The sequence below is a fragment of the Salmo salar genome, chromosome 01 (genome assembly GCF_965601325.2).
Source record: "Salmo salar chromosome 01, fSalSal1, whole genome shotgun sequence".
Taxonomy (NCBI): Eukaryota; Metazoa; Chordata; class Actinopteri; order Salmoniformes; family Salmonidae; genus Salmo; species Salmo salar.
The window spans coordinates 32,892,135-32,920,004 of record NC_138291.1 but is presented as its reverse complement, the minus strand read 5'-3'; the positions used below and the strand labels follow the sequence as shown (position 1 = coordinate 32,920,004).

The 27,870-nt window shown below is 43.0% G+C and overlaps 1 protein-coding gene across 4 annotated transcripts; it reads right to left on the bottom strand.

Moving 5' to 3' along the window:
- Positions 1-75: 75 nt before the first annotated feature.
- Positions 76-27,684, bottom strand: atp10d (ATPase phospholipid transporting 10D). Of its 4 annotated transcripts, none has more exons than XM_082973731.1 (21): positions 27,354-27,684; positions 21,324-21,715; positions 19,434-19,628; positions 15,827-16,007; positions 15,276-15,361; positions 15,064-15,170; positions 10,276-10,407; positions 9,960-10,072; positions 9,621-9,873; positions 9,256-9,473; positions 8,900-9,073; positions 7,900-8,709; positions 5,541-5,667; positions 5,102-5,286; positions 4,746-5,001; positions 4,387-4,589; positions 4,075-4,275; positions 3,866-3,946; positions 3,518-3,622; positions 3,137-3,324; positions 76-2,990 (listed from the first exon to the last, which is right to left on the bottom strand). In XM_082973731.1, the coding sequence occupies exons 2-21, from the start codon at positions 21,605-21,607 to the stop codon at positions 2,756-2,758; spliced, it is 4,134 nt and encodes a 1,377-aa protein (XP_082829857.1). In that variant the 5' UTR covers positions 21,608-21,715; positions 27,354-27,684; the 3' UTR covers positions 76-2,755. The 4 variants fall into 4 exon arrangements, with proteins under 4 accessions (XP_082829857.1, XP_082829856.1, XP_082829855.1 ...); XM_082973730.1 differs by having other exon boundaries at positions 15,806-16,007; positions 21,324-21,712; XM_082973729.1 differs by having other exon boundaries at positions 15,806-16,007; positions 27,354-27,683.
- Positions 27,685-27,870: the final 186 nt, after the last annotated feature.

Sequence of the window (27,870 nt, the reverse complement as noted above, 5' to 3'; positions counted from 1 at the left end):
TTAAAAAAAATGTACATGACACAGAACATGTGATTTGCTCATGTTTTTACAGCAGTACACACATTTGGAAGTAAGTTGATATAAAATAATGAATTTATTATAAACAAGTTCACAACTAATTTATAATCATTGCTTTGACAATTTCACAATAGGTCAAATCAGCTGCCTTTTCCATGTTGCGTAGGATTTGACAAGCAGGATTTTACTGTAAAAACAATTTTAAAAATATGAGTCTAATTTAACCACATAAAATACTGAGGATTAATCGATCAAAAGAAGACTTGCATGTGGTAGAGGCTGTTGCATAGAGGTCACTTCTCAGAAGCAGATATAACTGGCAATGGCATTGTCCAGGCAAACTCAAGAGAACATTTGTAAAGCCTACTTCACATACAGGAGGGCCATATCTGAACCCTCTTCCTGTACTTAAGCCTATTAAGTTGCACTTTTGGTTGTCTTGCTTTTGAAGCCCCAGGATCTCTATCATCTTCCCACATTACATTTTCAATTTCCAGTGTGAAAATGTACATTGCATTTTGGTCCTTGTCTTCTAACTAAACATGTGCTGCCCTTTGGCCAGGTCTCTCTTGAAAAAGAGATTGTACCTCAATGAGAAAATAAAGGTTAAATAAATCAATACATGCCATGTTTAAATGGACTTCAAGGCTCCTTTACCGAACATGACTACAGCTAAGTGCGGGTTGGTAGGTAATAGTGGTGGGAAATGTCAGGTCCATGCCAAATCCATGTAAACTCCTGTCAAAATAGGTTCAAGTGTGATTTATACATTTACATACTGTTATCACCTACCCAAGTCACAGAGATCAGTGGTTAGGAGGGTAAGGCCACTGTACAGCATTCGGATTTTGCCCAACTATAGAGCCCTGCATTGGGGTGTCATAATACCCATAAATCCTAGCGGTGATTTTTTTTTCCACCATTCATTTTTCCCATAGGGAATTTTAGAAACTCTTAAAATAAGGATTGTGTTTGTTTAAGCTTACCTTGGTGTGACGTTTTGATAACCATGTAAATCTCTCCGAAAAGGTGACTTTTATCAATATATTAATCTCTATTTACTCTCAGATTCGAAAATGCTAATTAGCATCAAAGTAGACATTATGCAAAACTACAAATCCCTGCAAGCTCCTGCACGTCATCTCTCGCTGACACCTTTGCTAACAGGTGTTGTGTCAATTTAAAATTTGCACATGACAGTTCACAGAATTGTAAATTTAAAGAAATGTAACCAATTTATTCAATACTAAATTTAGCTAACAGATAGTTAATCCAGATCATCATGGCATTTGTAGTTCTTTATGATAGCCACATTAGCAACTAATTAGCATTTCATTTTTGGGGAGTAAATACATGCAAATATATTGATAAGTCACTTGTTGTCCTAGAGAGATTTACACGGTTATCAAAACGTCACACCAGGGTAGGCCAACACGAAACACAGCTCTTATTTTAAGTGTTCCTATGGGAAAAATGAAGGGCGGAAAAACGATTGGAACCATTTTATGGGTATTATGACTTTGGTACTCTATGTGACCTCCCCGTCTCCACGGTTCATATGCAATAATATGCGTTGTTCACAATTTCATTTTTGGTGTGTTTGTTTAAGAAACACCAACAACAAAGAGATGTGCGTAAACACAAAACGAGTCATAGCTTGATGCTAACTTTACAAAGAAGTGTACGCAGCTCAAGGATTGTAAACACATTACAAACATTGCACGCACTCAAGCATATCATTTCCCCATTGTTCAACCAAGCAGTGTAAATGACAGAAAAAAGAACATTCAAAAATTCTTTCACGTTACCTGGGATTGCATAACATGATTCAGTAGAGGAATGTAACCAGTGTAGTACAGTACACATTGTTTTCATGGAACAAACAAAACAATAACATTTTTTAAAAAGCTTGTCAACCTTCTGATATCACGTCACATAACGATCGTTTCACAGCTCCCATTCATAACTTGGTGACAGGATGAGGAGTTAAACATTCGCTAAATCAACCTATAAGCATTCATCTGAGAGTAGCTAGCTACTGGGGACTAGCCTATGATAACTACTAGCATTCTGTGCCCTACATGCTCAGTGCACTCTGAAGAGGGCCAGAGTGGACCACGCCTAGCGGGTGTAGTGCACTATGCCTCACACCTGATTGTGTCAAAGTACTAGCGTACCACAGAGACACATTTATGAATGTCTAATGTGTCTTTACCCTCGACGCACTTGTGTGGATTCAGTATATTCACCTGTAGGCCATCATTGTGAATAAGAATTTGTTCTTAACTGACTTGCCTAGTTAAATAAAGGTTACATAAGAAAAAATACAAAAAGTCCACATCACCAATCTTGTCTCAAGTACCAGGAGAGGCTATACATCCATGACTCCATGTTAATGCAACTCTAGGCACACATGAGAAACATATCCATCTCTTTCCCATGGATAGACAGCATGGTGTTCTTAACCATCATCATCAGTGAGCAACCCATGCAAGACAGCTAGTTTTGAAGGGTGTTAGGGTTGAACCCTGCAGCCTCCCCCTGTAGCCACGACAGGTGGCCGGTGGTACCTTAATTGGGTAAGACAGGCTCATAGTAATGGCTGTAACTTAATTAATGCATGGTATCGAACATATCAAACATGTTTTCCATGTGGTTGATCCCATTCCATTCACTCCATTCCAGCCATTATTATGAGCCGTCCTCCCCTCAGCAGCCCCCTGTAGCCTCTGTGAGGTCAGGAGAGCAAAGAGCATTCCTTCAGCTCTGAAGGGAGTCTGAAGTCAGGGTCAGGGACCTTGATGTCTGAGTCTTCCACGTTGATGACGAGACTCCTGGTTTTACTCTGGGCCTGGGTCTGGTTCCAGCGCTGCATCCTTCTACAGTAGTCATCTGGATTGAGCTGGTCCATCAGAGCAGCCTTCACTGTGTCAGAGGGGCAGATGCTGTTGTGCAGGGCCTGGAACAGGAATCTGAAAGAGTGGCAGTGAGAAAGGGCAGATATAAAACTTGTACTTTAAAAAAAAAAGATTTAAATATGGTTTTATGATGTGGGTCTCAAATCGAGCAGCAATTCTCTCTGAAAAAGGTTGGCACCACTGTGTTTGTGAGTGTATACCTTGGTAGCAGTGCCAGCACGGTGGTGAGGGCACACACTCCGTAGAAGAGTGGTTTGGACATCTGTAGCTTGTCCACACCAAGGGGATTGGTGGGGGGGCTACACGTCACACACACCACACTGAAGACCAGGGTGAAAGAGAAGTAGAAGAGAGCACTACCCATCACCAGTAATGCATGTAGCCATGTCTGTAACACAGGAACATAGCACAGATCAACATAGGAATATATGTATATAAATAGAGTACATAACATGGAATAACAGGAGCCCAGGTGCACTTATAGCTAAATGCCTCACACTAGTGTAGTCCACTAGTTGCCCCCTTCAAAATGCAGTATCATTATCAGCCTATGTTTGGGTCAGGTCAGGTGTGAGTCTCACCAGTGTGCGGCTCTCGATGACCTGGTGCAGTAGGATAATGAGGAGGGACGAGGCATTGATGGGAGAACCAAAGGAGAGCATGTCTGCATCCGACCCTGCGTATGCCTGACCAAAAATAAAGACCAAAACAAAGTTCATTATGAATGAGGAAATCCTTTGATGTCTTTATAGGCAGGGAATGGCATGATGCCCTATTAAATCGAAACTACTCCCAGATTACAGAGAACAACACCACCTCACTGACCCATTCTCAGGGTATAGGATTACACAACGTAGACACAGGACACAAAACACAATACATCAATGGGAATACAACTACTAGTGCAAATCTAGTGTAAACCTACTCACAAAGTAAGGAACAAAGAAACAGACAAGGCTTTGGTAAATAGCGTCCAGCATTGTCAGCCAGAAGGTAGAAGTGAGGTAGGCCTGGAGAGATATATAAACAAAAGATATGAATTAGTGTGTGTGTTAGTGCTGGACTAGAACAGAAATGTACCCAAGGACCGGAGTTGGAAAACTTTGTCCTAATACGACCAGATTCCACCTTCACATACCTTGGAATTCTGTCCAGATTTGTAGAGCTCCGGTAACTTAATGAGGGTGTCTGCAGACACGTCTTTGTCCAGGATCCCGTAGAGAAGGGGAGGGGCGGAGGTGAAGAGGAGGTTGAAGAAGATGAGCACCCAGGAGTTGGTCATAACACTCCCCGAGAATCCACAGAAGAACTGGTACCAGAACAGCAGGTTTACATACATCTACACACACAGGAAGAGAGTGGGAGGGAGGAAGAGAAAATAAAGAGATAGTGAGTGTGTCTGTGTCTTTATGTGTGTGTCTGTGTGTGGGTGAGTGAGATATATTCTTACCACATTCTTGTAGAAGAAGTAGAGAATCATGTTTGCCAGGCGTGTGTAGCACCAGTGTCCATGGACCAACAGCAGCTTGCGGAGGTGTTTAAACCTGGAGATGGCAAAGTCACTGGACATCACAGCCTGCATGCCCTCCTGGCCAGATATCCCAATGCCAACATCTGCTACCTGGATCATACTGACATCATTGGCTCCATCACCTAGACAAAAAGGATGCCCCAGACTTAAGAAATCTACATTTGAAACACTAAGACAGGGCTTTTCCTACCTATAATGCCTACTAAATGTGTATAAATATGTATACAGTAGATCCTGTACTACTCATTTATTAAAGCGTTACCGACTCTTTCACTGACCTATGGCGAGGGTCATGACTCGGAGCTGGTCCTGTACCAGCCGTACCACCTGGCTCTTCTGCAGGGGGGTGGAGCGGCAGCAGATCACGGCCCTGCAGCACCGGCTCAGCTCCAGGAAGTCCCCTTTCAGGTCCTCCTGCAGGGCAAACTCCAGCGTGCGCCCGTCTACAACCAGGGTGAAGCCCGACGTGCCCTCAGCTGCCTCTCCGCACTCCATCTCCGCCCGCAGCGCCAACAACAAAGCCTTGCACGCCTCCTGAAGAGACACACACCAGGATAAGGAAGATACACAGCAGGATGACAGGAAAGCAATTTGAAAGAGTACAAATAATTCAGGCTATCAAGATAACATTCACCTTGCTACCACAATTAGCAGTCAGCAGTTGGTCTGTGGACCTGAGAAGTTTGCAGGCACAGGCAATGTTTATGGCAGTCTCTTGTTTGTCCCCAGTGAGGACCCATACTTTGACCCCTGCTCTCTGTAGTGCCTCAATGGTCTCTGGGACCTCTTCCTGGAGTCTATCCACTATCCCTGTTGCCCCTGGAGACAGAAACAGTAACACTACAATCAGCCATTGCAGTTGGTTGATGCTAGCCCCTAACCAAGTTGCTGCTTGAATTCACCCCCTTCGGGTTATAAACAAGTGTAGGAGCAGCACTTTTGACTATGAAAGTTACAGGCTGTACTTTTAATTGATTGGGACCCTATGACTAGTACATTAGGAATACATTTAATAAATCACCCTTATTCTCCTAATGGTGCAAATAAAGCATGTTTGTGGAGTGGCGGTTTACCCAGTAGAGTCAGGTTGGTCTCCAGTCTTTGTGCGGACTCCAGTAGAAGCTCCTCTCTGTTCTCTATGCTGGTCTCTGCAAACGCATGACGCTTCAACCAAACCTCATACTCCTCCTCCTCCAAAACCTGTTAGCACAATAGAATAAACCCTACAAATAGCACTGTTGGGAGATTTTCAAAGCCATAATCAATCAATCAACAACAATACTTTTAGCAAAAATATTCAACTTTATCTTACAATCTGTGGATACTATGCGAATAGAAAAGTTCAGAATCTTTGTAAAACATCACAGCACAGTTGAAAAATATATGGCACAAGGAAATCAAGCAATGCTGGTCTACGGTGGGATGGACTTAGAGTAGCTGAGGGGTGGGATTAAAAGCTCATGATCTATATGAGTTATCAATGAAAATACTATATAATGTGTCCTGGATCTGTCTGAGTACTATGTATCCAAATGTAATATACATTTAAAAAACTATATTTCTGTTATATAATATTGTGTGTAAAAGCTCTATGTATGTGTTAAAATGTGTAAAATGTGTTAAAAATGTACAGTACCAGTCAAAAGTTTGGACACACCTACTCATTCAAGGGTTTTTCTTAATTTTTTACTATTTTCTACATTGTAGAATAATAGTGAAGACATCAAAAATATTAAATAACACATATGGAATCATGTAGTAACCAAAAAATGTAAAAAAAAAAAATCAAAATATATTTTTGATTTTAGATTCTTCAAAGTAGCCACCCTTTGCCTTGAAGACAGCTTTGCACACTCTTGGCATTCTCTCAATCAGCTTAATGAGGAATGCTTTTCCAACAGTCTTGAGGGACTTCCCACATATGCTGAGCACTTGTTGGCTGCTTTTCCTTCACTCTGCAGTCCAACTCATCCCAAACCATCTTAATAATTGGGTTGAGGTCAGTTGATTGTGGAGGCCAGGTCATCTGATGCAGCACTCCATCTCCTTCTTGGTCAAATACCCCTTACACAGCCTGAAGGTGTGTTTTGGGTCATTGTCCTGTTGAAAAAGAGATGGTAGTCCCCCTAAGCGCATACCAGATGGGGTGGCGTATCGCTGCAGAATACTGTGGTAGCCATGCAGTTTAAGTGTGCCTTGAATTCTAAATAAATCCCTGACAGTGTCACCAGGAAAGCACCCCCACACCATCACATTTCCTCCTCCATGCTTCACGGTGGTAACCACACATGCAGAGATCATCCGTTCACCTACTCTGTGTCTCACAAAGACACGGCGGTTGGAACCAAAAATCTCAAATTAGGACTCTTCAGACTAAAGGACAGATTTCCACCGGTCTCATGTCCATTGCTCGTGTTTCTTGGCCCAAGAAAGTCTCTTCTTCTTATTGGTGTCCTTTAGTAGTGGTTCCTTGCAGCAATTCGACCATGAAGGCCTGATTCACGCAGTCTCCTCTGAACAGTTGATGTTGAGATGTGTCTGTTACTTGAACTCTGTGAAGCATTTATTTGGGCTGCAATCCAAGGTGTAGTTAACTCTAACAAACTTATCATCTGCAGCAGCGGTAACTTTGGGTCTTCCTTTCCTGTGGCGGTCCTCAAAAGAGCCAGTTTCATCATAGCACTTGATGGTTTTTGTGACTGCACTTGAAGAAACATTCAAAGTTCTTGAAGTTTTACGGATTGACTGACCTTCATGTCTTGATGAAACTGTTATTGCCATAATATGGACTTGGTCTTATAGGGCTATCTTCTGTATACCACCCCTACCTTGTCACAGCACAACTGATTGGCTTAAACGCATTAAGAAGGAAATAGATTCCACAAATTAACAAGGCACACCTGTTAATTGAAATTCATTCCCGGTTGACTACCTCATGAAGCTGGTTGAGAGAATGCCAAGAGTGTGCAAATCTGTCATCAAGGCAAAGGGTGGCTATTTTGAAGAATCTCTTATATAAAATATATTTTGATTTGTTTAACACTTTTTTGGTTACCACATGATTCCATATGTGTTATTTCATAGTTATGATATCTTCACTATTATTATACAATGTAGAAATTAGTCAAATTAAAGAAAAACTCTGGAATGAGTAGGTGTGTCCAAATGTTTGACTGGTACTGTATATGTAATAAAACATATGTAACAAAAAAACGTGTATTTTTATTTTGTCCTCTGAAGATGGGTCAATAAAAATCTAATAAAAAATAAAAACACCTGTTTGCACAAGTCACCAGTCAATCACTGACATTTTTGGGTAATATATTCTTGGTTTGTTTGATAAGTTTGTGAAAATAATGTAATCTTCTGAGTACAATAAACTATTGTATTCTAAGCTGGTACAGAAAGCAGAACCACTGTAGACGTCTGTACCCTTTTAGCGATGCAGAGGGTGCGAAGGCCTTCCCTGGCGTAGTTGTCTAGGTGTTTCTGGGTTTGTTCTCTGATGTGACCCTGCCTGCTCTCTGACAGCTCAGCACCTTTAGGTGACTCTGCCAGGTCCATGATGACTGAGTCGGCTCCCTTGGTGTAGACCACCACCTGCTTGGTGAGTGGGTGGCGGACCACCACAGACATCCTCTTGCGGGTGGAATCGAATGGGAGGATGTGGAGCAGGCGCACGGCCAGGCTGCCCATCCCCGGCAGCTCCACCAGAAGGCGCTCCAGCGAGTGTCCCCGCAGGGTGCAGTGGTAGGCCCTTGCCGCGTGGACCAGAGCCGCCTCGTCTGGGCTCTCCGCCTCATAGATCAGTTCGTCTGCCTCAAGTTCACCGGGAGGGTCTTGTGCTCCATTAGAGTTCTCCAGCCCGCTCCAGGCCCCTGGGTTGAGTTGTACAATCTTGTCCTCTTCGCCTTTCCAAGATCCATGTTCTCCCTCCTCATCCCCTTGGTCCCCATCCTCTCCAGGGGCTCCAGCCAGCCCTGGTTTGATAATCAGGATGGAGGCCTCAAAGTTTGGCTCCCTGTCTGGATCTGTACCCCTCTTGGTGGGGATAGAGGAAGGGCTGGGGGTGAAGGACGCTGGCTTGCCCCTGGCAAAGAGCCTGCTGGTGAAGCTGCGAGTACTGTCTGTAGTGTGTGGAGGAGAGAGTGTGGAGAAGCGGGGGAGGCTGAAACGCTGGAACAGCATCTTGATGTCCTCCAGGGATTTAAGGGGGGTACGGGAGACCTCAGGCACCTGGACCTGGGAATGCAATTGAAAAGATCCTTTTAAATGGAATTGGCACCAATCCTGTTCTAACATGTAAATTTTTTGTTATATTCAGTGTGTGCTTTCCCCCTTCGAGGACTACAAATGGACATTGTTTGGAGTTAAAACATTGCAAATATGTACCATTCTTTTTAAATGATTAGGATGAGGCTATGTTACGTACCACATGGCGGGGTTGGTTGGGTGAGGACACCACCACCGTGTTGCAGATGGCCAGAGCCATGAAGAAGTCCACGATGTAGGTGAGCTCCATACTGGCGTCCGTCAAAAGGAAGAGCGGGGAGGACAGACAGTTCAGCTTCTGCACCAGGAGAGGGTCCGGGACTACATCCTTCTCCTAGATGGGAGATAGGAATTAGACAACTCATACCATGCTGTCAGTTGTGTGTGATTCAACTAATCACCAAGTCTTTGATTAGCTGAATCAGGTGTCTTCGTGCTTGGCTAGAACAAAAAACGTTCATCTTCGGGTGGTCTCATTGCGAATGACTAAAGAAACACTGGGTGTATGAGTCTCACCATAGGGCTGCTGAAGGCGCTATGTCGGGGCAGGGTGGGGCTGGGGGTCTCCTCCCCCTCCTCTTCGGAGTGGCCTGTCAGTGTGTGCAGGGACACGGAGCTGCGGTTGCAGCTGAGCGACTTGCAGCTCAGGGACTTGGCGCTGGCACGTGACTTGAGCGTGTGGGAGCGGCCCATCGTCTCGTCCTCCTCCTGCTTGTACACTTCAAGCCTCCGCGCTGCCAGAAAGATAGACACAGAGGGACGAATGCAATGGTTAAATACATTGTACAAAATCCTTAGTTTCAGGGTATCAAACATTCACAATACCATCTCTCATTAGTGCCCCTGGTAGTGGTGTAGCAAAATTAAATTAGACTTCTCACCATTTTCCTCGTGGGGGTACTCCACCCCAGCAATGGTGCAACGCCGGAACACCATCTTGTTCTCCGTCAGTGTGCCAGTCTTGTCTGAGAACACATACTGGATCTGACCCAGGTCCTCTGTGATGTTCAGGGCTCGACACTGGATCCTGGAGTCCAGGTACTCATTGTAGAAGTCCACGTCGTTCTGGATGAAGAAGATTTGACCCAGTTTGACAATCTCGATGGACACGTACAGGGAGACAGGGATGAGCACCTGCCGAGGAGAGAATGGAATATAATTTAGAGCCAGGAAGTTTTCACATTGACTCACGGTGTTATGACATTTAGTGCGCTACCTACCTGTAGTACTATGATCATGGTCCAGAACAGGTAGAAGCCAGACAGGGCAGGAGATGTGGTGTCAGGGATCAAAAAGGAAGCTCCTTCCAGGTTCCTGAGCCAGAGACCATGGCCTGAGGGGCACAAAGAATTATATAGACGTGGTCAAAAGACTTGTTTACAGAAACTATATAGCTATGGTAAAACAGCAAAGACCAATAACTGTGTGGTAGGACACGATAAGCATTGTGTTCATATAGATTTGGTTAGCAACCAAATACAGCTGTACAGACACGTGTTCATATAGATGTGATAAGTTATACTGATCAGTACGGACCTATAGCTGAGGTCAGACACATGATGACCAGCAGGACAACGCTCCACAGTATGTCCATGTTCATCCTGCGCTCCAATTTACTGCGTTTATACCGCGGCCCACTGTTGTTCTTCATGGCTTTGGTCTCGTGACCTGTGTTCAAGATCACACAGCACAAGCATGGCTGTATACATGTATATGTGGTTTTATAGTAGACCTGGGTGAAAATACCCTGTGTTAGTGGATGTCGAATAAACATGAAGAGGTGATAGTACCCTTACAACAGCAGAGAAATTCGTTACAATGAAATTGCATAGGCACTGAAATGCAGCACATAAGATGTCAGAGGTTGATTCTCCACTGTATCACAATAGCCAATGCAGGAAGATGAGATGAATGGCGTGCATAGAAAGCCCTTGCTGTTACCAGAGCTGGTGTAACTGTATACTTGCATGGATTTTGTAGTATAATAATGGAAGCAGAAACCTTATCTGACTGAGCAGAGACAGGTTTAGAAGGCATAAAAGGAGCTGGGGCAGGCTACACTCCTAGCAGCCAACACTAATATAGACTATGGGGGCAGGACAATGTGGTAGTTCTCTTAAATGTAAAGCCCCCATATTTGGGGACCCTATTTGATTTGTTTCATTCAAATCAGTCTGAAATGAGAACGATAGCCCCTATCTGCAAAAGTAGAGTGTCTGTGGAAAGCTGAGTATCTTGGCTATTGATCTGTGCCTTGAAAACCTTGGTGTGACTTACTACCATACATGGGCAGGCCGAGCCGATTACCTAACTTCAATATGTCTGCTACCTACATTCAGCGTTGTGAAGCATAAACGCAATAAACATGGAATACGTTGATTCACACCGAAAGCCAGGACTCCACAGATCATGTGGATATCTTATTTGTCTGCCTGTGACTTACCGTTAATGATCACCAGCCCAGAGTCAAACATTTTATTTTACACAACATTTTCACCAAACATCTTACAAGGTAAACTTCGATTTGTGTTTGAGCTATAGCTACATGGGGGGTATGAAATTAATCCCTAGGTTGGTAGGAACAGATCTAGCCTATTATCAATGTTATCTGATGATGCATGACTTAATGGCAACATCGAATGTCCACCGAGTGACTATCTTTGCGCATGACATGTGTCCTGCTTACGCGCCGTATGCATCTATTACACAGGCGATTCATCTACAGTCTTGTAGCCGATGAGATATGCTTTCCAGGGCTATGTAGTTGACCTGGGTGGGACAAAACAAGGCCTAGAACCTTTTATGCGTAATGCGAACTGTTGCTACCTGCCTCAGAGACGAGCACTCTACATGACATTATATTGCAGCACCGAGCATGCTACATTATATTGTAAACAAATTTTCATTGATTTAAATTTGATCACTTTAGCATAAAATATAGCATAAAAGGCTTCTCAAAAGTCAATAGGTAAAAACTAAAAATATACATCGAACAGGAAACTAAAAAGAAGGAAGCTATAAATAAGTATACCGACATAGAAGCTTTGAATAAAATACTGGAGCCGGACTCGGATTAGGGGAGCGATTTGCTCGTCTCGGCCGACGAAGATTGCTTTCTAGAAGGATTGGATCCACTTTTGACTAGGTATTTCATATTTATACGTTGTCTGCTTTTTGTGCAATACTATATAATTCCAAAGTAGTTGTCTGTTTCTTATTAGTTCACTGTTTGCTGTTCTAAATTTCATCATTGTAATAGTTTGGAGAGACCACTAAGGCGTAGCCTAGTGGTTAGAGTGTTGGACTAGTAACCGAAAGGTTGCAAGATCGAATCCCCGAGCTGACAAGGTACAAATCTGTCGTTCTGCCCCTGAACAAGTTCCACTGTTCCTAGACCGGCATTGAAAATAAGAATTAAGGTATAAAATAAATAAACTCTCATGGCCATTGTTTGTGGTTCTCACACCTGCCTTTGTCTCCAAAGTGTTACTGTTTACATTGTGTCTTTGCTTCACACCCTCTATGTGAATCACTGTACAGATAAAGTTCAGGCTTGGTGTTTTTACTTCCCCGTAATGTTTTGTTAATTTTGTCAACTGTAATTCTGTGTGTCTTACAACAATATATCCCTTTATTTTATTCATCACAGAGTGAAGGATGCAGATTATTTGGATGATGACGTTTGGGAGCCACCCCTCCCCAGCTAGCGCCCCCGCTGGTCAAGGTCTTCACCCCCCACTGCTGTGTCAATCACCCCGTCTGATGGTTCTACATCCCCCACTGCTGTGTCAATCACCCCGTCTGATGGTTCTACATCCCCCACTGCTGTGTCAATCACCCCGTCTGATGGTTCTACATCCCCCACTGCTGTGTCAATCACCCCCGTCTGATGGTTCTACATCCCCCACTGCTGTGTCAATCACCCCGTCTGATGGTTCTACATCCCCCACTGCTGTGTCAATCACCCCGTCTGATGGTTCTACATCCCCCACTGCTGTGTCAATCACCCCGTCTGATGGTTCTACATCCCCCACTGCTGTGTCAATCACCCCGTCTGATGGTTCTACATCCCCCACTGCTGTGTCAATCACCCCGTCTGATGGTTCTACATCCCCCACTGCTGTGTCAATCACCCCGTCTGATGGTTCTACATCCCCCACTGCTGTGTCAATCACCCCGTCTGATGGTTCTACATCCCCCACTGCTGTGTCAATCACCCCGTCTGATGGTTCTACATCCCCCACTGCTGTGTCAATCACCCCGCCTGGTGGTTCTACATCCCCCACTGCTGTGTCAATCACCCCGTCTGGTGGTTCTACATCCCCCACTGCTGTGTCAATCACCCCGTCTGGTGGTTCTACATCCCCCACTGCTGTGTCAATCACCCCGTCTGGTGGTTCTACATCCCCCACTGCTGTGTCAATCACCCCGTCTGATGGTTCTACATCAACTTTTCATAGACCTCTTGAAAAATAAAATAGGGACTTGTGGCACCATTCGACCAAGGTAAATGACATGACAAAGACAGCGGAGAGGGGGACCATACGTTCTATCAGGACTAACAAGCTGCTTTTTGTGAAACGGAAGGACACTAGGGAAGTAACCATGCTCACACAGCATAAGGCATTCAATAACAACCATGTCTCAAGGAGGGTGAAAAAGGAAGAATGTCTCTATTCCTGTTTCTATGAAGGACTACAATGCCAGCATGGGGGGTGTCGACCTATCTGATGCTCTGATAGGCTACTTCCAGGTCTTCCATAAGACAAGGAAGTGGTATAATACATTTTTTTTTACCACTTTGTGGACATTGCTACAGTAAATTATTTCATTCTCCACAAGCAGATGGCCAAAGCAAAAGGTCAAACCCCTCTCTCCCAGTTGGCCTTCCGAGAGCAGCTGGTGTTAGAAACGGCTGAATTGGGGGCCCAAAGCAACCTCACAACCATCACAAGACCCCCCCCCCCCCCTCCACTCAAGATGAGCGACACAATCCAACACACATGCCAAAAAGAAGAACAGCAAGCATTGCACAAAACACGGAGGGAATGCCAGATCTTCTGTTCGAAATGGCAGTTCACTTGATTCCTGGCGGAGAGGGACTGCTTCAAAGACTATCACGGCATGTACAAGCTATGGTGAAAGTGAAATCCAATCATCTATACCTGGATTGTAAAACGAATGCCATTTGTAAATAGTTCAGCTTATTTCTATTTTAGTGAAGGACACGTGTGTAACCAAGTTTGTTTGATAAGACATTTGTATATATTTTTGAAAGTATATCGGTTGCTTTTATAAACAGTTAATTTGTATGTGGGACCAATACATTGGATATGCCTAGGCTAAAAGTTCAGGCACTTTGGAGAGGTTGAAAAAAACACTTGGATATACCCTGTATGTCCCCCGACACCACCACAATGTTAGAGGTTGGTGTTGTAGAAACTTTTACTTTTAGGCACATCCAGTGTGCAAAAACAGTGCAATTGCCACATTTGGACACTTTGGAGAGGTTGAAAGGACACTTGAATGTACCCTGGATACCCCTTAACACCACCACAATGTTTGAGTGAGGTTGATATAGTAGAAATTGTGTTTTTATACTGAACAAATAGCATTTAGGGATTGCAAATATGTAATAGCACTGGAATTATCTAATTTACAGACATGCCACTCTGGAGAGGTTTAGGGACACTTGGAAACGTCCCATGACCGCACCTGACACCACCTACTAAAATTTCTGCCCATTTCTAGTTGTTAGGTCTATCAATCCCATTGTTCACATGTTGTGGAAGCCATCTGATGCGTTTCCAGCTCTGGGCATCAATAATTCACTTATAGCTTGTCAATTAAAGATTACTTTCAAAATAAAAAAACTATTTTGTGTGTGCTTGATCGTGTGCATTCTGAACTATGTAACTCCTTCTGATCATTTCCTCAATCTCCCAGATGTCTTTCCAAATATACCAGAATCATGTAATTGCACATGCATAGCAGTTACTTTTGGGTATGTCTATTTAGGCGGCAATCTACATTTTGCCATTACATCTAAGAGGTTAACAGCCATTATCCATAAAGGCAGCATTATATAGGCTTTATGACAGAAGGTTCAAGTACAGGGTTGAGTACACTAGAGGCAGATTATACTCTCACCAGCATAGCCTGTTACATCAGGGCTGCACCACAACTCCAGTGCTCAATGGCCGAAAGTCCTGCTAGTTGCCCAGGTATAACTTGAAATATGTGGACACCTGGGTTGGATAATGGGACACTCCAAACCCTAGCGTGGGGTAGACCTGGGGATAGAGGAGTGTTTCACCCTCTTACCTGCATAGACCACGATGCCTATGATGGTCTCTGTGTTGCGGATGGTGCAGCTTCGCAGGAGGAGGTTGTCGTGGTGTAAGCCCACACGAGTATTACTGGGGTGCTCCCTGTAAAAAACATGAAAGTTACCTTGCCTTTCAAAAGTTTATAAAGTTAAGTCTGTTTCCATACAGTATCTGTAGTCAATTAAACCAGACTAAAATGAGACTCACATGTAACCTCGGAACCGGCTGAGGTCGTTGTTGGGGTTCTCGCATTCAATGCGGCTGTGGAAGTTCTCTGGAGTCAACTCGGAACCCTGAAACAGATGACACACACGCTGTAAATATTTCAAAATTCTACTAGGCATTCTGGTTAGAACTTTTATAGAGTACCTTGTGAAATTCTGCAGTTATTTTCCTGCTAGACCCAAGGACAATATTTTTGTCTCAAATGTTTAGCTTTCTTCTTCTTCATTACACCATACCTTGACAGGAAGTGTACAGCTTTTTACACAGATATACAGTACAGTTGTGTAACGCAGGTATATCACAGCTTCTTGCATCATGTTTTATCAAACGTTTTATTATTGTACCACTCCACCTTCAGCTGTACAATAAACGGCAGTGTTTTGTTTAGGCAGGTGCGAGGCACCCCGTCTCTTGCAAGCATGCTTTAACCTCAATTGTTGAAAAAACTGAAATGCAATCATGACAATGATAACAGCATGTTCAAACCAATGAGAGCGATGTGAGCCACATACTTGTGGCAGGTCTCTGACCACCTGTCTCTGTTTGAGGTTGGTCTCCCCGTCCAGGTTGGCCGTCTCGATGTAGCAGACGCCGTGGAGGTCAGAGGAGTACAGCAGCAGCATGTCTGCAGGGATGATCTCGTTACAGGACAGACGGACAAAGTCCCCCACGCGGACGTCCTGCCAACGCTGGTCCACATACGTCTGCTGTTTCCTATCGTAAAACATACCACAAGATAACCTGTTAACTGCTTGAGGGCACAGAGTGGGACCATGTGGGTACTATCAAATATGACGAAGGCCTGAAGACCCTATGTGGTTGAAACGTTGCTAACAATACCACAGGAGCAGAATTACAACAAAATAAAAGATTTCATACATATGAACAGTATTCACACAAGCAAGGGAGCATGGCTTTAATTAACCAACCATTTAAGCACCTAAACACAGACATGGTTACCTATTTTACACATTTAAAAAAAACTCCAGAAGACAACAATAACCCTGCACTTTTTTTTGGTCGACATTTCAGTCGGTGACCTCACTCAAGACAAGACCGTGAGGTAATCGTGTGTGTTGGAATAATCCTTTACAAATTAACTGAACTATGGGGCTCAGCGCCACAAGAGAGACTTTAAAACAAACATTTATTTCAGACAACCATGAAGTACATGTGCTGCATTTAACCTGCTCATTGTGTGTTATGGTCTGGGTCAAGATTCAATTGTGTGTACAGTCAGTGTGTGTACTCCTTTGAAGCAGGGAGTGTGGTGTGTGTTTGGGTACACAGTAACATGCACATGATGGAACCACACCAACTGGAATGCTACTTGTAGCTGGTAGGGTGGGTGTAACAAACAAGTCTTCAAATCAATCACAGGGCGTGAGTGTAAGGCTTCTCAAACGCACAATGTTCCACTAGGCCAGTGTGTGAATATACTTTAAGGTTAATCATTTATCTCATTGTCCACCACTATCACCTTTTCCTGGCAGGAACTGGGAGTTTTCTGGTTAGAGACAATTACTGTAATAATGTGGTTTGCTTACATTCACCCAACATGAAAGAGTATGTTGAATAAAGTATGTTGGTGTGGATAGGCTATAGGGATTTTCTGGCCTCACTATACCTGAGGCTGTGAGCTATTGCATGGTGGGACATGTAGACCTGGGAGGAAGAACCAACAGGCTACCTCTACCAGTCACTCCTAGACTCTGGAAAAGGGGATAGGTTTCAACAAGTGAGAACTCAGCCATTGAACATTGAATTGTCAAGGCCTTATGTGCAGAGAGCCATCAGAGGAATTGAGTGAGTGATGTGTGTGTCCATCTCTCACATGGCACAATAATTATGTTTTACAATCACAGATCATATGATTTACCTTTTGTAGAGCGGTAGAGATGATGTCAATTTGTCCTACTTTCAGTTCAGCATATACCTGCTCTAGGTTGCATGCTAGTCAGTTTGATGGTAACATATACAGCCCTAGTAAGTATAAAAAAGAAGCTGCAGATCTATAGAGCTGTAGGTTTAGTTTACATGTTAAAGAAGTTGTCACATAACTACCAGTCAGTTTGTTAACCTGTTGTCTCACACTTATCCATGCTTTGCAATATTCCCAGACCACTACGCTTATATAGCTATCAGAATGTTTACCTGTTCCAGAAACATACAGTATCAGTATGTTTACCTGTCATAACAGAGCAGTTTACCTAATAAAAGCACACGTACAGTATGGTGTTTGTTTTCCTAATAACTACAGTATAAACAGATCTTGTGCAATTCAAAACGTTTTCAGTCAGTTAAACCAGTTTCTGAGCAGTAGAAATTCCATTTGCTCCAACTCAGAGATAATGAACAGCACTTTGCTCTATGCAGATCTACCATGAATGTACACCGAGTGTCGAAAAAACATTATGAACACCTGCTCTTCCATGACATAGTTTTACCTGGATTCACCTGGTCAATCTATGATCCCTTATTGATGTCACCTGTTAAATCCACTTGAATCAGTGTAGATGAAGGGAAAGAGACAGGTTAAATCATTTTTAAGCCTTGAGACATGGATTGTGTACGTGTGCCATTCAGAGGGCAAGACAAAAGATTTAAGTGCCTTTGAACCGGGTATGGTAGTAAGTGCCAGGCTCACCAGTTTCAGTGTGTCAAGAACTGCAAAGCTGCTGGGGTTTTCACGCTCAACAGTTTCCAGTGTGTATCAAGAATGGTCCACCATCCGAATTGAAGCTGTTCTGAGAGCAAAAGGGGGTGCAACTAATGTTTTGTACCTGCTGTAAACCTCACAGATGCGTCCATTGACGATCTTGTCTGATTTGTCTCTTCTATAGTCTTCCCAGAGATCCTTCACGGCCGTCACTGACAGCACCAGGAGAATGGGAATAATGCTGGATGAAAGGCATTGACCACTGGGATAAAGTTCAGAGCTGCCAGGAAGAAGAAATAGACATTTACGAAGCGGTGGAGTTGTTCAAACAGGTTCTTGGGGACAAATGACAGGAAGGAGTACTTGGTGGTGTTCACCTTGTTGCTGCTGTATGACTTGAGGACTTCTGTCAGCTCTTCATCCTCTGTGAGGGAGGACACCACCGTCCTTCTCTTCCTCCCCAGTTGGTCATTCGGACTGGAACTTTGTCCTTGGACTGGCCACACCAAGCTGTACATGATTTCTAAGACCAGTGAAAATCTCCACCAGTTCAAATCCAGAGGGTTTACTTACTGGTAAACTTGACTTAAATCCAAGCCGACCTTTGTATCTCTCCAGCATTCCCAGCCACTCACAATTGACCGAGCTCTGCCTCTTGATACCCATGCCCATTCTGTTTTACTGTCGTTGTCTATCCTGATCCAGGATGCGGAGTCTCCAGGGTGAGGTTTAGATAGAGAAAAGATATCTACTTTGCAGGGGAGAGCTTAACTTCTTGAGCTTAACTCCTTGATCACTAACACTACACCTCGCTGCCTTAAGAGACCAAAAGAGCCACTCTTCTACACTCCATCACATCATAAACAACTCAAAGTTGAACTTTTATGACTTCCTAGATGGTCTGTGAAACTCTGGACAGCACAAAGGAATGGATGAATGAGTAACCCCATAGATTATCTGTGCTGTATGTATGGTGCTCCTTAATACCACATACAGTAACACAGACAACTGAATCTACAATAATCAACATCAGATCCAGGATCACCGGTCCTCAGCTTTAGGCTCTGTGAGAAAGGTGTTCATGTTTGGTATGCTAATGTAAATTGCTACTTCACCTTTGATCCTACTGTTACAGGAAGTCCCAGTATGCAACTCACGGTGCTTTGGTGCTGATTAACACAGCGCACTATGGGATATGAAGTTTGTGTTCAAGACGTTTTAAGACCTTCAATTTGAATGCTAGCATCATAAAATCAATAAACCTGTCGTAATGCTGTAATTTCTCTGGTAACTAAGAACATTTTATTAACACAGTAATAATTACTGTTATGTAACACTATTAATTTTTCCGCATGTGTATTGTGTAATAACTAAAAAGGCTCAACTCCATAACTATATATGTAGTAGTATGTAACAACACAGTGACTGTTCCCCTTAAAAAAGATAAACACAGGCCACTATTGTCCAGCCGGCCCACTCACCCGCTGTATACTGTGGCGACGTTGTTGTTGACCTTCTGGTCAAAACGGTAGCGGCGGTAGTCCTCCAGGGCATCCTTGATGGCGATGACGATGAGCACCACTACCAGGGGAATCATAGTGATCTCCTTCTGAAAGGCCTCCACCACCGGGACCCAGTTCAGCATCACCAGGAACAGGAAATATAGGTTGGCCACCCTGATGAGAAGAGGCAAGAGGGGTTTGATAAATTCCACATCGACCCTTTAAGGCAGGGTTTCCCAAAGTAAGGGTTGCGACCACTGTGCTATAATAACAACTGGAGACTGCGTTTAAGATGTCAGACCGTTGTTTTTAAGGTAATCTACCCATGTTCGCATTAGCCAATTCATGGACCGTCTATATCCAGGTTGCGTCGGGTTTATATGGACCGACATCACATGTGCACTCTGTGCGTACAGGGAGCAGCGCGAGCAGTGACGATGAAATCACGTCACCCAAAAACATGGCAGACATTGGTTGAATATAAAATGTTAATATCTTCGGCTGTGAGTGATGGAGAGAAAAAAAACGGCCTCAGCAACAATTATTTGAATAATTCAATGGATGTTTTGTGCACAAAGGTGATGACTAAAGTATTTTATTCTGAATTTTCTAATCTAACTTCTCTATGTGGCAGTCTATGGAAATTTTCTTTCTGGGCCAGGCATCAGTAAAACTGCAGTACCCGAAGCAAAACTGAAGGAGCAGTCGAAACAGTGCTTCTAGACCGGAACACTGGCCCCTTGGTTGGGACCCCATGTCGGGTCACCTGATATAAAAATTGGGTCATGAGGAAAAATGTGCACTTGGTTCATAGAACCAGGGTTACGTCAGTAACCTTCGGTAGCCGCTAGATGCAGTTATAATAAGAAGAGAGGTTTCTGTTTTCTTCCTAGGAATGTGGCTCTTTCTTTTGAATGGTTTAAGCTGCAAAATATAATGACCCCATCACTGAAAGATAAGACTCTCCGGAAAACGTAAATACGTAAGTACTGTTTTCCTCTGCTATGCCCACAAGCCGTTAGAACTGAGTGGACAAGACCAGGCACTAAAACAGACTGGGGGAAAAACAACATAAATGATTTATCAATGACTTTTCTACACAGAAGATCATACAACATTACTGCCTGATGATCTTCTGAATTTCCCAATACATTTCAGTCACATCAAACCATTCTGTCTTCTGATTGAAATACTGTCAAAAATACTGTCAGACTAATTTGCAAAATACATAGCCCAAATAACACAAATAAACATCTCACTGGGCTAGGATGTAATTTCAACGTCTAATTTTGATTTACATTTGGTTGTTATGTCAACTAACGTGAATTCAATGTGAAATCAAGAAAACATTTCACCATGTCATTGGATTTGGGTTAAAAGTTGGGTGAAAAAAATACTAAATTGCCTTACGTTGATGACTTTTTGCAAATCCAATCAGTTTTCTACATCGATTCAATGTCATAAGATTTATATATTTATATTTTGTTGAAATTACGTGGAAACAATGTTAATGCAACCAGTTTTTGCCCAGTGGGATTGTTAGTTGATTATATTGAATTTTTTTACATAGTGGGGTCGCGAAAATGTTTTGATATCAAAATGGGTTCGCGGACCCAAAAAGTTTGGGAACCCCTGCCCTAAGGTTACCTGTACCCTTATGGGTGTACTACAGTCTCCATCTGGAATCTGCTCATTTTGAGTTAATTCACAACGTACATGATTACCAGATTATAATCAAGTGCCTCTAAGGCACTCCTGCTTAATGTGAGTTCATTCCCGACATCGACAAACATGATTGACCGATTATAATCAACTATGATCTACCCCATCCCCTGTGTAAGTCAGCATGTGGTTAGGGATCCCTCTCACCTGTGGAACTGCTGGAACAGGTTCATGGGAATGAAGCTCAGAAGGCTGTACTTGGTGGTGCGGATGCCGTTGCTCTGGCATCCCTTGGAGACGCTGTCGTACTCATGCTGGTGGGGTCCGTGGCGGGCGATGACCGTCCTCCGTTTGCCAGTGAGCCGCTGTGCGTTGTGGAGCTTCGGGGAACTCTTGGTGGGCACGGCGTCAGGGGCCGAGTACCTGCCTCGACCTGACTCTGCGGCCAGCAGCTGCTGCCAGCGGTGTCTCACCCAGTGGATCTGCTCCATAGGCCCAGTGGCCTGGGCACCCTACACCCAGGACCCTGCACCCTCCCTGGGCCTGGGCGGTCAGACCTGGTCCTCTGGTTCCTGAGGGCCGCTCACAGTGCAGTTCTACTAAAAGAGAAAATACAAAACAATCAGAAAGGTTTCAAAAGTAGTGACTTTGTGGGGAAAGAATTAGGACAGATAGTTGGTCAGCTTCTTAGCTATGTACAGGAATCTAGAATTTCGCCTGAAACCCCATCTAAACAGCAGTAAGGTGAAGAAAAAAAAAACTAATTTGAAAAATACACATAAGGAAAGATAAGATAACTTATGAAGAGGCACCCTACACCCTGCACCCTCCCTGGGCCTTGGTGGTCAGACCTGGAGAGATGTTTTTAGCTAATATTTCCAATACTTTTCACTAATCGCTAATTATAACCCAGTACTGTTAACAATGTTGTTGGGAAGATTAGGTTAGCTGTACTTATTAGTAGAGGCTGCTCAGTACATGTGGAAACCCCTAAGCAATTATTAGGGCCCCTTTCAAATACGTGTGCAATCATCACTGATGTACTGTATAGGTTAATATTGACTGTTTGTGTTTCACCAACTGACCTATTTAAGATAACATTTTGTTAACTTTTTCAAGTTTTTCTCTTGAAGTCTGGTCTGCTCCAAGACTGCCAGTGTGTCAATGCTTTGAAAGACTTCCTTTGTCTTAATCATGTTCTGGTCATCTGAATAGGTAAAACTCTATTGTTGCTCTATTTTAAGGCAAGCTAGCTAACACTAGCCTAGATATTCTAAACCAAATGCCTTAATATCAGTGAGAACTAGGGAATAGGATGTAAAGAGGCTTCTGAAATGAGATACCCATAACCCAATGTGACAAGCTGTCCCTTCCCCCACCATTGCAAATGTCTGATTTTATCAGGCTCGGTGAGTCATAAGCATATTCAAGAAAACATGGTGGATTAGGCTGAACTCTTAAAGTGTATGATTACTTATTCTCAGGAATGTGGATTTGCCACACACGAGACCTAAACCACTGAAGTTATATCAGTCTCTAATAATATAACTTAAGAGCACATGATAAAAACGGGTTATTTTAGTAACAGTAATTCTGTGAGTTTAGGCTTACTTGTTCATAATAACATAACAGTGAGACCCAGCCTTAGCATACAACTGGGAAAGCTGTTGAAATACAAAGACTGTCAATTCTGTCAAACTAAAGAAGTAAAACTGAAACAAAAAAGTCAAAAGGAACTGAGAGGAATGGATACACGATCCATATAGCCTAGTACTTCCCAGGCATAGACTACTAAAGCCTTGACTTATTCCACATTTTGTTGTGTTACAGCCTGAATTCAATAGATTTTTTTTCTCACCCACACAATACCCCATAATGACAAAGTGAAAATATGTTTATTTTCTTATTTGAGCAAATGTATTAAAATCAAGTACAGAAATGTCAAATTTTTCATAAGTATTCACACCCGAGTCAATACTTTGTAGAACCACCTTTGGCAGCGATTAGAGCTGTTGGTCTTTCTGGGTAAGTCTGTAAGAGTTTTCCACACCTGGATTATGCAACATTTGCTCATTGTTCTTTTCAAAATGTTTCAAGCTCTGTCACATTGGTTGTTGATCATTGCTAGACAACCATTTTCAGGTCTTGCCATAGATTTTCAAGCAGATTTAAGTCAAAACTGTACCTTGGCCACTCAGGAACATTCACTGTCTTTTTGATAAGCAACTCCAGTGTAGATTTGACCTTGTGTTTTAGGTTTATTGTCCTGCTGAAAGATTAATTAATCTCTCATTGTCTGCTAGAAAGCAGACTGAACCAGGTTTTCCTATAGGATTTTGCCTGTGCTTAGCTCTATTGCGTTTCTTTTTTATCCTGAAAAACTCCCCTGTCCTTGCTGATTACAAGGATACCCATAACCTGGAGCCGCTTCTATGCTTGAAAATATGGAGAGTGGTACTCAGTAATGTGGTGTAGTGGTTAGAGCGTTGGGTCAGTAACCAAAAGGTTGCTGGATCGAATCCCCAAGCTGACAAGGTAAAAATCTGTTGTCCTGCCCCTGAGCAAGGCAGTTAACCCACTATTCCCCGGGCGCCGAAGACGTGGATGTCGATTATGGCAGCCCCTGCACCGCTCTGTTTCAGAGGGGTTGAGTTAAATCCGAAAGACACATTTCAGTTGAATGCATTCAGTTGTACAACTGACTAGGTATCCCCCTTTCCCTTATTGGACTTGTCCCAAACATAACACTTTGTATTCAGGACAAAAAGTAAATTGTTTTGCCACATTTTTTTAGTATTACTTTAGTGCCTTGTTGCAAACAGGATTCATGTTTTTTTTGAATATTTGTTTTTATTCTGTACAAGTTTCTGTCTTTTCACTCTGTCATTTAAGTTAGTATTGTGGAGTAACTACAATGTTATTGAGCCATCCTCAGTTCTATCACAGCCATTAAACTCTGTAACAGTTAACAATTGGCCTCATGGGGAAATCCTTGAGTGGTTTACTTCCTCTCCGGCAACGGAGTTAGGAAGGATGCCTGCATCTTTGTAGTAACTGAGTGTATTGATACACCATCCAAAGTGTAATTAATAACTTTACCATTCTCAAAGAGATATTCAATGTCTGCTTTTTTTTATTTTTACTCATCTACCAATAGGTTCCCTTCATTGCAAGGAATTGGAAAACCTCCCTGGTCTTTGTGGTTGAATCTGTGTTTGAAATTCACTGCTCGACTGAGGGACCTTACAGATAATTGTATGTTTGGAGTACAGAGATGAGGTAGTCATTCAAAAATCATGTTAAACACTATTATTACACGAGTGAGTCAATGCAACTTATGCGACTTGTTAAGCAATCTTTTACTCCTGAACTTGTTTAAGCTTGCCATAACAAAAGGTGTTGTATACTTATTGACTCAAGACATTTCAGCTTTGTATTTTAATAAATTTGTTTACATTTTTTTTAACATAATTCCACTTTGACATTATGCGGTTATTGTGTGTAGGCCATTGAAAAAATCTCTAAATAATCTATTTCAAATTCAGGCTGTAATACAAGAAAATGTGGAAAAGTCAAGGGGTGTGAATACTTTCTGAAGGCCCTGTATATAAACTCAGCAAAAAATAAATGTCCTCTCACTGTCAACTGCGTTTATTTTCAGCAAAAATAACGTGTAAATATTTATATCAACATAACAAGATTCAACAACTGAGACATAAACTGAACAAGTTCCACAGACATGTGACTAACAGAAATGGAATAATGTGTCCCTGAACAAAGGGGGGGAGGGTCAAGATCAAAAGTAACAGTCAGTATCTGGTGTGGCCACCAGCTGCATTAAGTACTGCAGTGCATCTCCTCCAGATTTGCCAGTTCTTGCTGTGAGATGTTACCCCACTCTTCCACCAAGGCACCTGCAAGTTCCCGGACATTTCTAGGGGGAATGGCCCTAGCCCTCCCCCTCCGATCCAACAGGTCCCAGACCCGCTCAATGGGATTGAGATCCGGGCTCTTCGCTGGTTATGGCAGAGCACTGACATTCCTGTCTTGCAGGAAATCACGCACAGAACGAGCACTATGGCTGATGGCATTGTCATGCTGGAGGGTCCTGTCAGGATGAACCTGCAGGAAGGGTACCACATGAGGGAGGAGGATGTCTTCCCTGTAACGCACAGCATTGAGATTGCCTGCAATGACAACAAGCTCAGTCTGATGATGCTGTGACACACCGCCCCAGACCATGACGGAATCTCCACCTCCAAATCAATCCCGCTCCAGAGTACAGGCCTCAGTGTAACGCTCATACATTCGATGATAAATCTGAATCCGACCATCACCCCTGGTGAGACAAAACCGCAACTCGTCAGTGAGGAGCACTTTTTGCCAGTCCTGTCTGGTCCAGCGACGGTGGGTTTGTGCCCATAGGCGACGTTGTTGCTGATAATGTCTGGTTAGGACCTGCCTTACAACTGGCCTACAAGCCCTCAGTCCAGCCTCTCTCAGCCTATTGCGGACAGTCTGAGCACTGATAGAGGGATTGTGCGTTCCTGGTGTAACTTGGGCAGTTGCTGTTGCCATCCTGTACCTGTCCCGCAGGTGTGATGTTTGGATGTACCGATCCTGTGCAGGTGTTGTTACACGTGGTCTGCCATTGCAAGGACGATCAGCTGTCCGTCCAGTCTCCCTGTAGCGCTGTCTTAGGCGTCTCACAGTACGGACATTGCAATTTATTGCCCTGGCCACAACTGCAGTCCTCATGTCTCCTTGCAGCATGCCTAAGGCATGTTCACGCAGATGAGCAGGGACCCTGGGCATCTTTCTTTTGGTGTTTTTCAGAGTCAGTAGAAAGGCCTCTTTAGTGTCCTTAGTTTTCAGAACTGTGACCTTAATTGCCTACCGTCTGTAAGCTGTTAGTGTCTTAACGACCGTTCCACAGGTTCATTGAACAAGCATGGGAAACAGTGTTTAAACCCTTTACAATGAAGATCTGTGAAGTTATTTGGATTTTTACGAATTATCTTTGAAAGACAGGGTCCTGAAAAAGGGACATTTCTTTTTTTGCTGAGTTTAGTTATCCACTAGCAGCCTTGAAACATCACTTATTAACAGTTCAGCACATCAGCATTTCTCATACTGTTACACAAAACCAATTCAGTTCAGGTTTGGTCTTTTCCATTTTGTAGCTTTATTGCAGCAAAATATATTTTAATTAAACTTAGGTTAACTAATCTGGTAACGTTATCTTTCGTTACCATGAGCTCGCTAGCTTGTAGTCCTAAAAATCGGAAATAAATTGCTTCTGGTTTGTCCAGCCAAAAACAATACAGCATGAAGATAGGCAGAAACTGCTTCTCCAATAGAAATCCCGATCACACTTGTTAGCGATGTCACGTAGACGTTGGCTAGCTAAACTCATGCGCAGAAACACGTCATCTGGTCAAATGGTCGTCTCGCGCCAAACTGCGCATGTGCACGGAGTAAAATCAAAGGCACTCTGATATAAAGTTGTTTTTGACAAAAATGAATATGTGTCAGTTTGTCACTTCCACAAGGTTGGAGTAATAACTTGTTCAACAACTGAAAACATTGGTTCGAATCTAGGTTGTGCCTTTAGATTTCGAGAAAATGAACAACTAAGGAATATTTTTTAACTTCTCTCATTGCCTTCTCAAACCCCAAACCACGGCCTCATCTGTTTGAGTATTTCGCAAGCGTTTCCGGAAGTTTCGTGATGTTGAGCCTCTGGATTTGGAAACTCTGTGGTTCAGCCATTCCTCGTGTGAAATTAATTGGGAAAGAATGCGGTTTTGGAATAAACGCCGAAAATAAAGGTCTGAGGATAACACACGTTTAGGAGATATATGTTTTGTTCTAGATAAGGGCAGTTCACTTTAATAATTATGACGTATTTGTGCTTGTTTTGATTACATACATGCTTCAAAGTTATGAAGCTCACACGAAAATAATACTACAGTTTACAATAAAATACTACAATACTTTGTAGTAATTCTGTAGCATATTTTACTACACACTGTAGTATCCCTCGATCATGTGTATCACTTATATAATGTTGTAGTAGAAGTATACTGTAGGCTTTGACCAAAGAGCCATGGCGGAGTTAAGCCATACAAAAAGACGCTAGCATTACTATTGCTCTTTATATCAATTACTCTAGTGCCCCGCGTTACACCCAGTTGCAAAGAAAACAACAGATGCGAAAATGTTTCAGGAACTTACCCAGTAGTATGCATTGTTCCCTGTGCAACAGTAGGCATTTGTGGTTCTTAAAAACAAAACAAAAATCCGTAGTGATTACATTACCGATCTTAAGAATGTAAAGTAGGTCATATTCATACGTGCGCAGATCTTGTTAAAAAATAAACAACTTGCGCAGCAGCACTAACCAGGGTGTGGGTGAAGAATATTGGGTTTCCACAGCCACATAGTCAAACTGGTCTATCTCGTAAAAGTGTATACAAAAAAAATGCGCTTTGAAAGCGCCACTCAGCAGTTGAAACAATGACAAAGATAATTCTACATTTGTTGTTAGCCCAGCTAGCATGGGCACTGACAGTTGTGAATCTGATGCAGCCGAAGAGCTACTGCCCCCTTACCCGGGGGAACACCGAACAACATACGTTGGACCATCGAAGAGGCACAAATATGATGAGAACTATATTGATTTGGGGTTCACTTATATTGGGAGTAGTGCCTTTCCTCAGCCACAGTGTGTTATATGTGCAAAAGAACTATC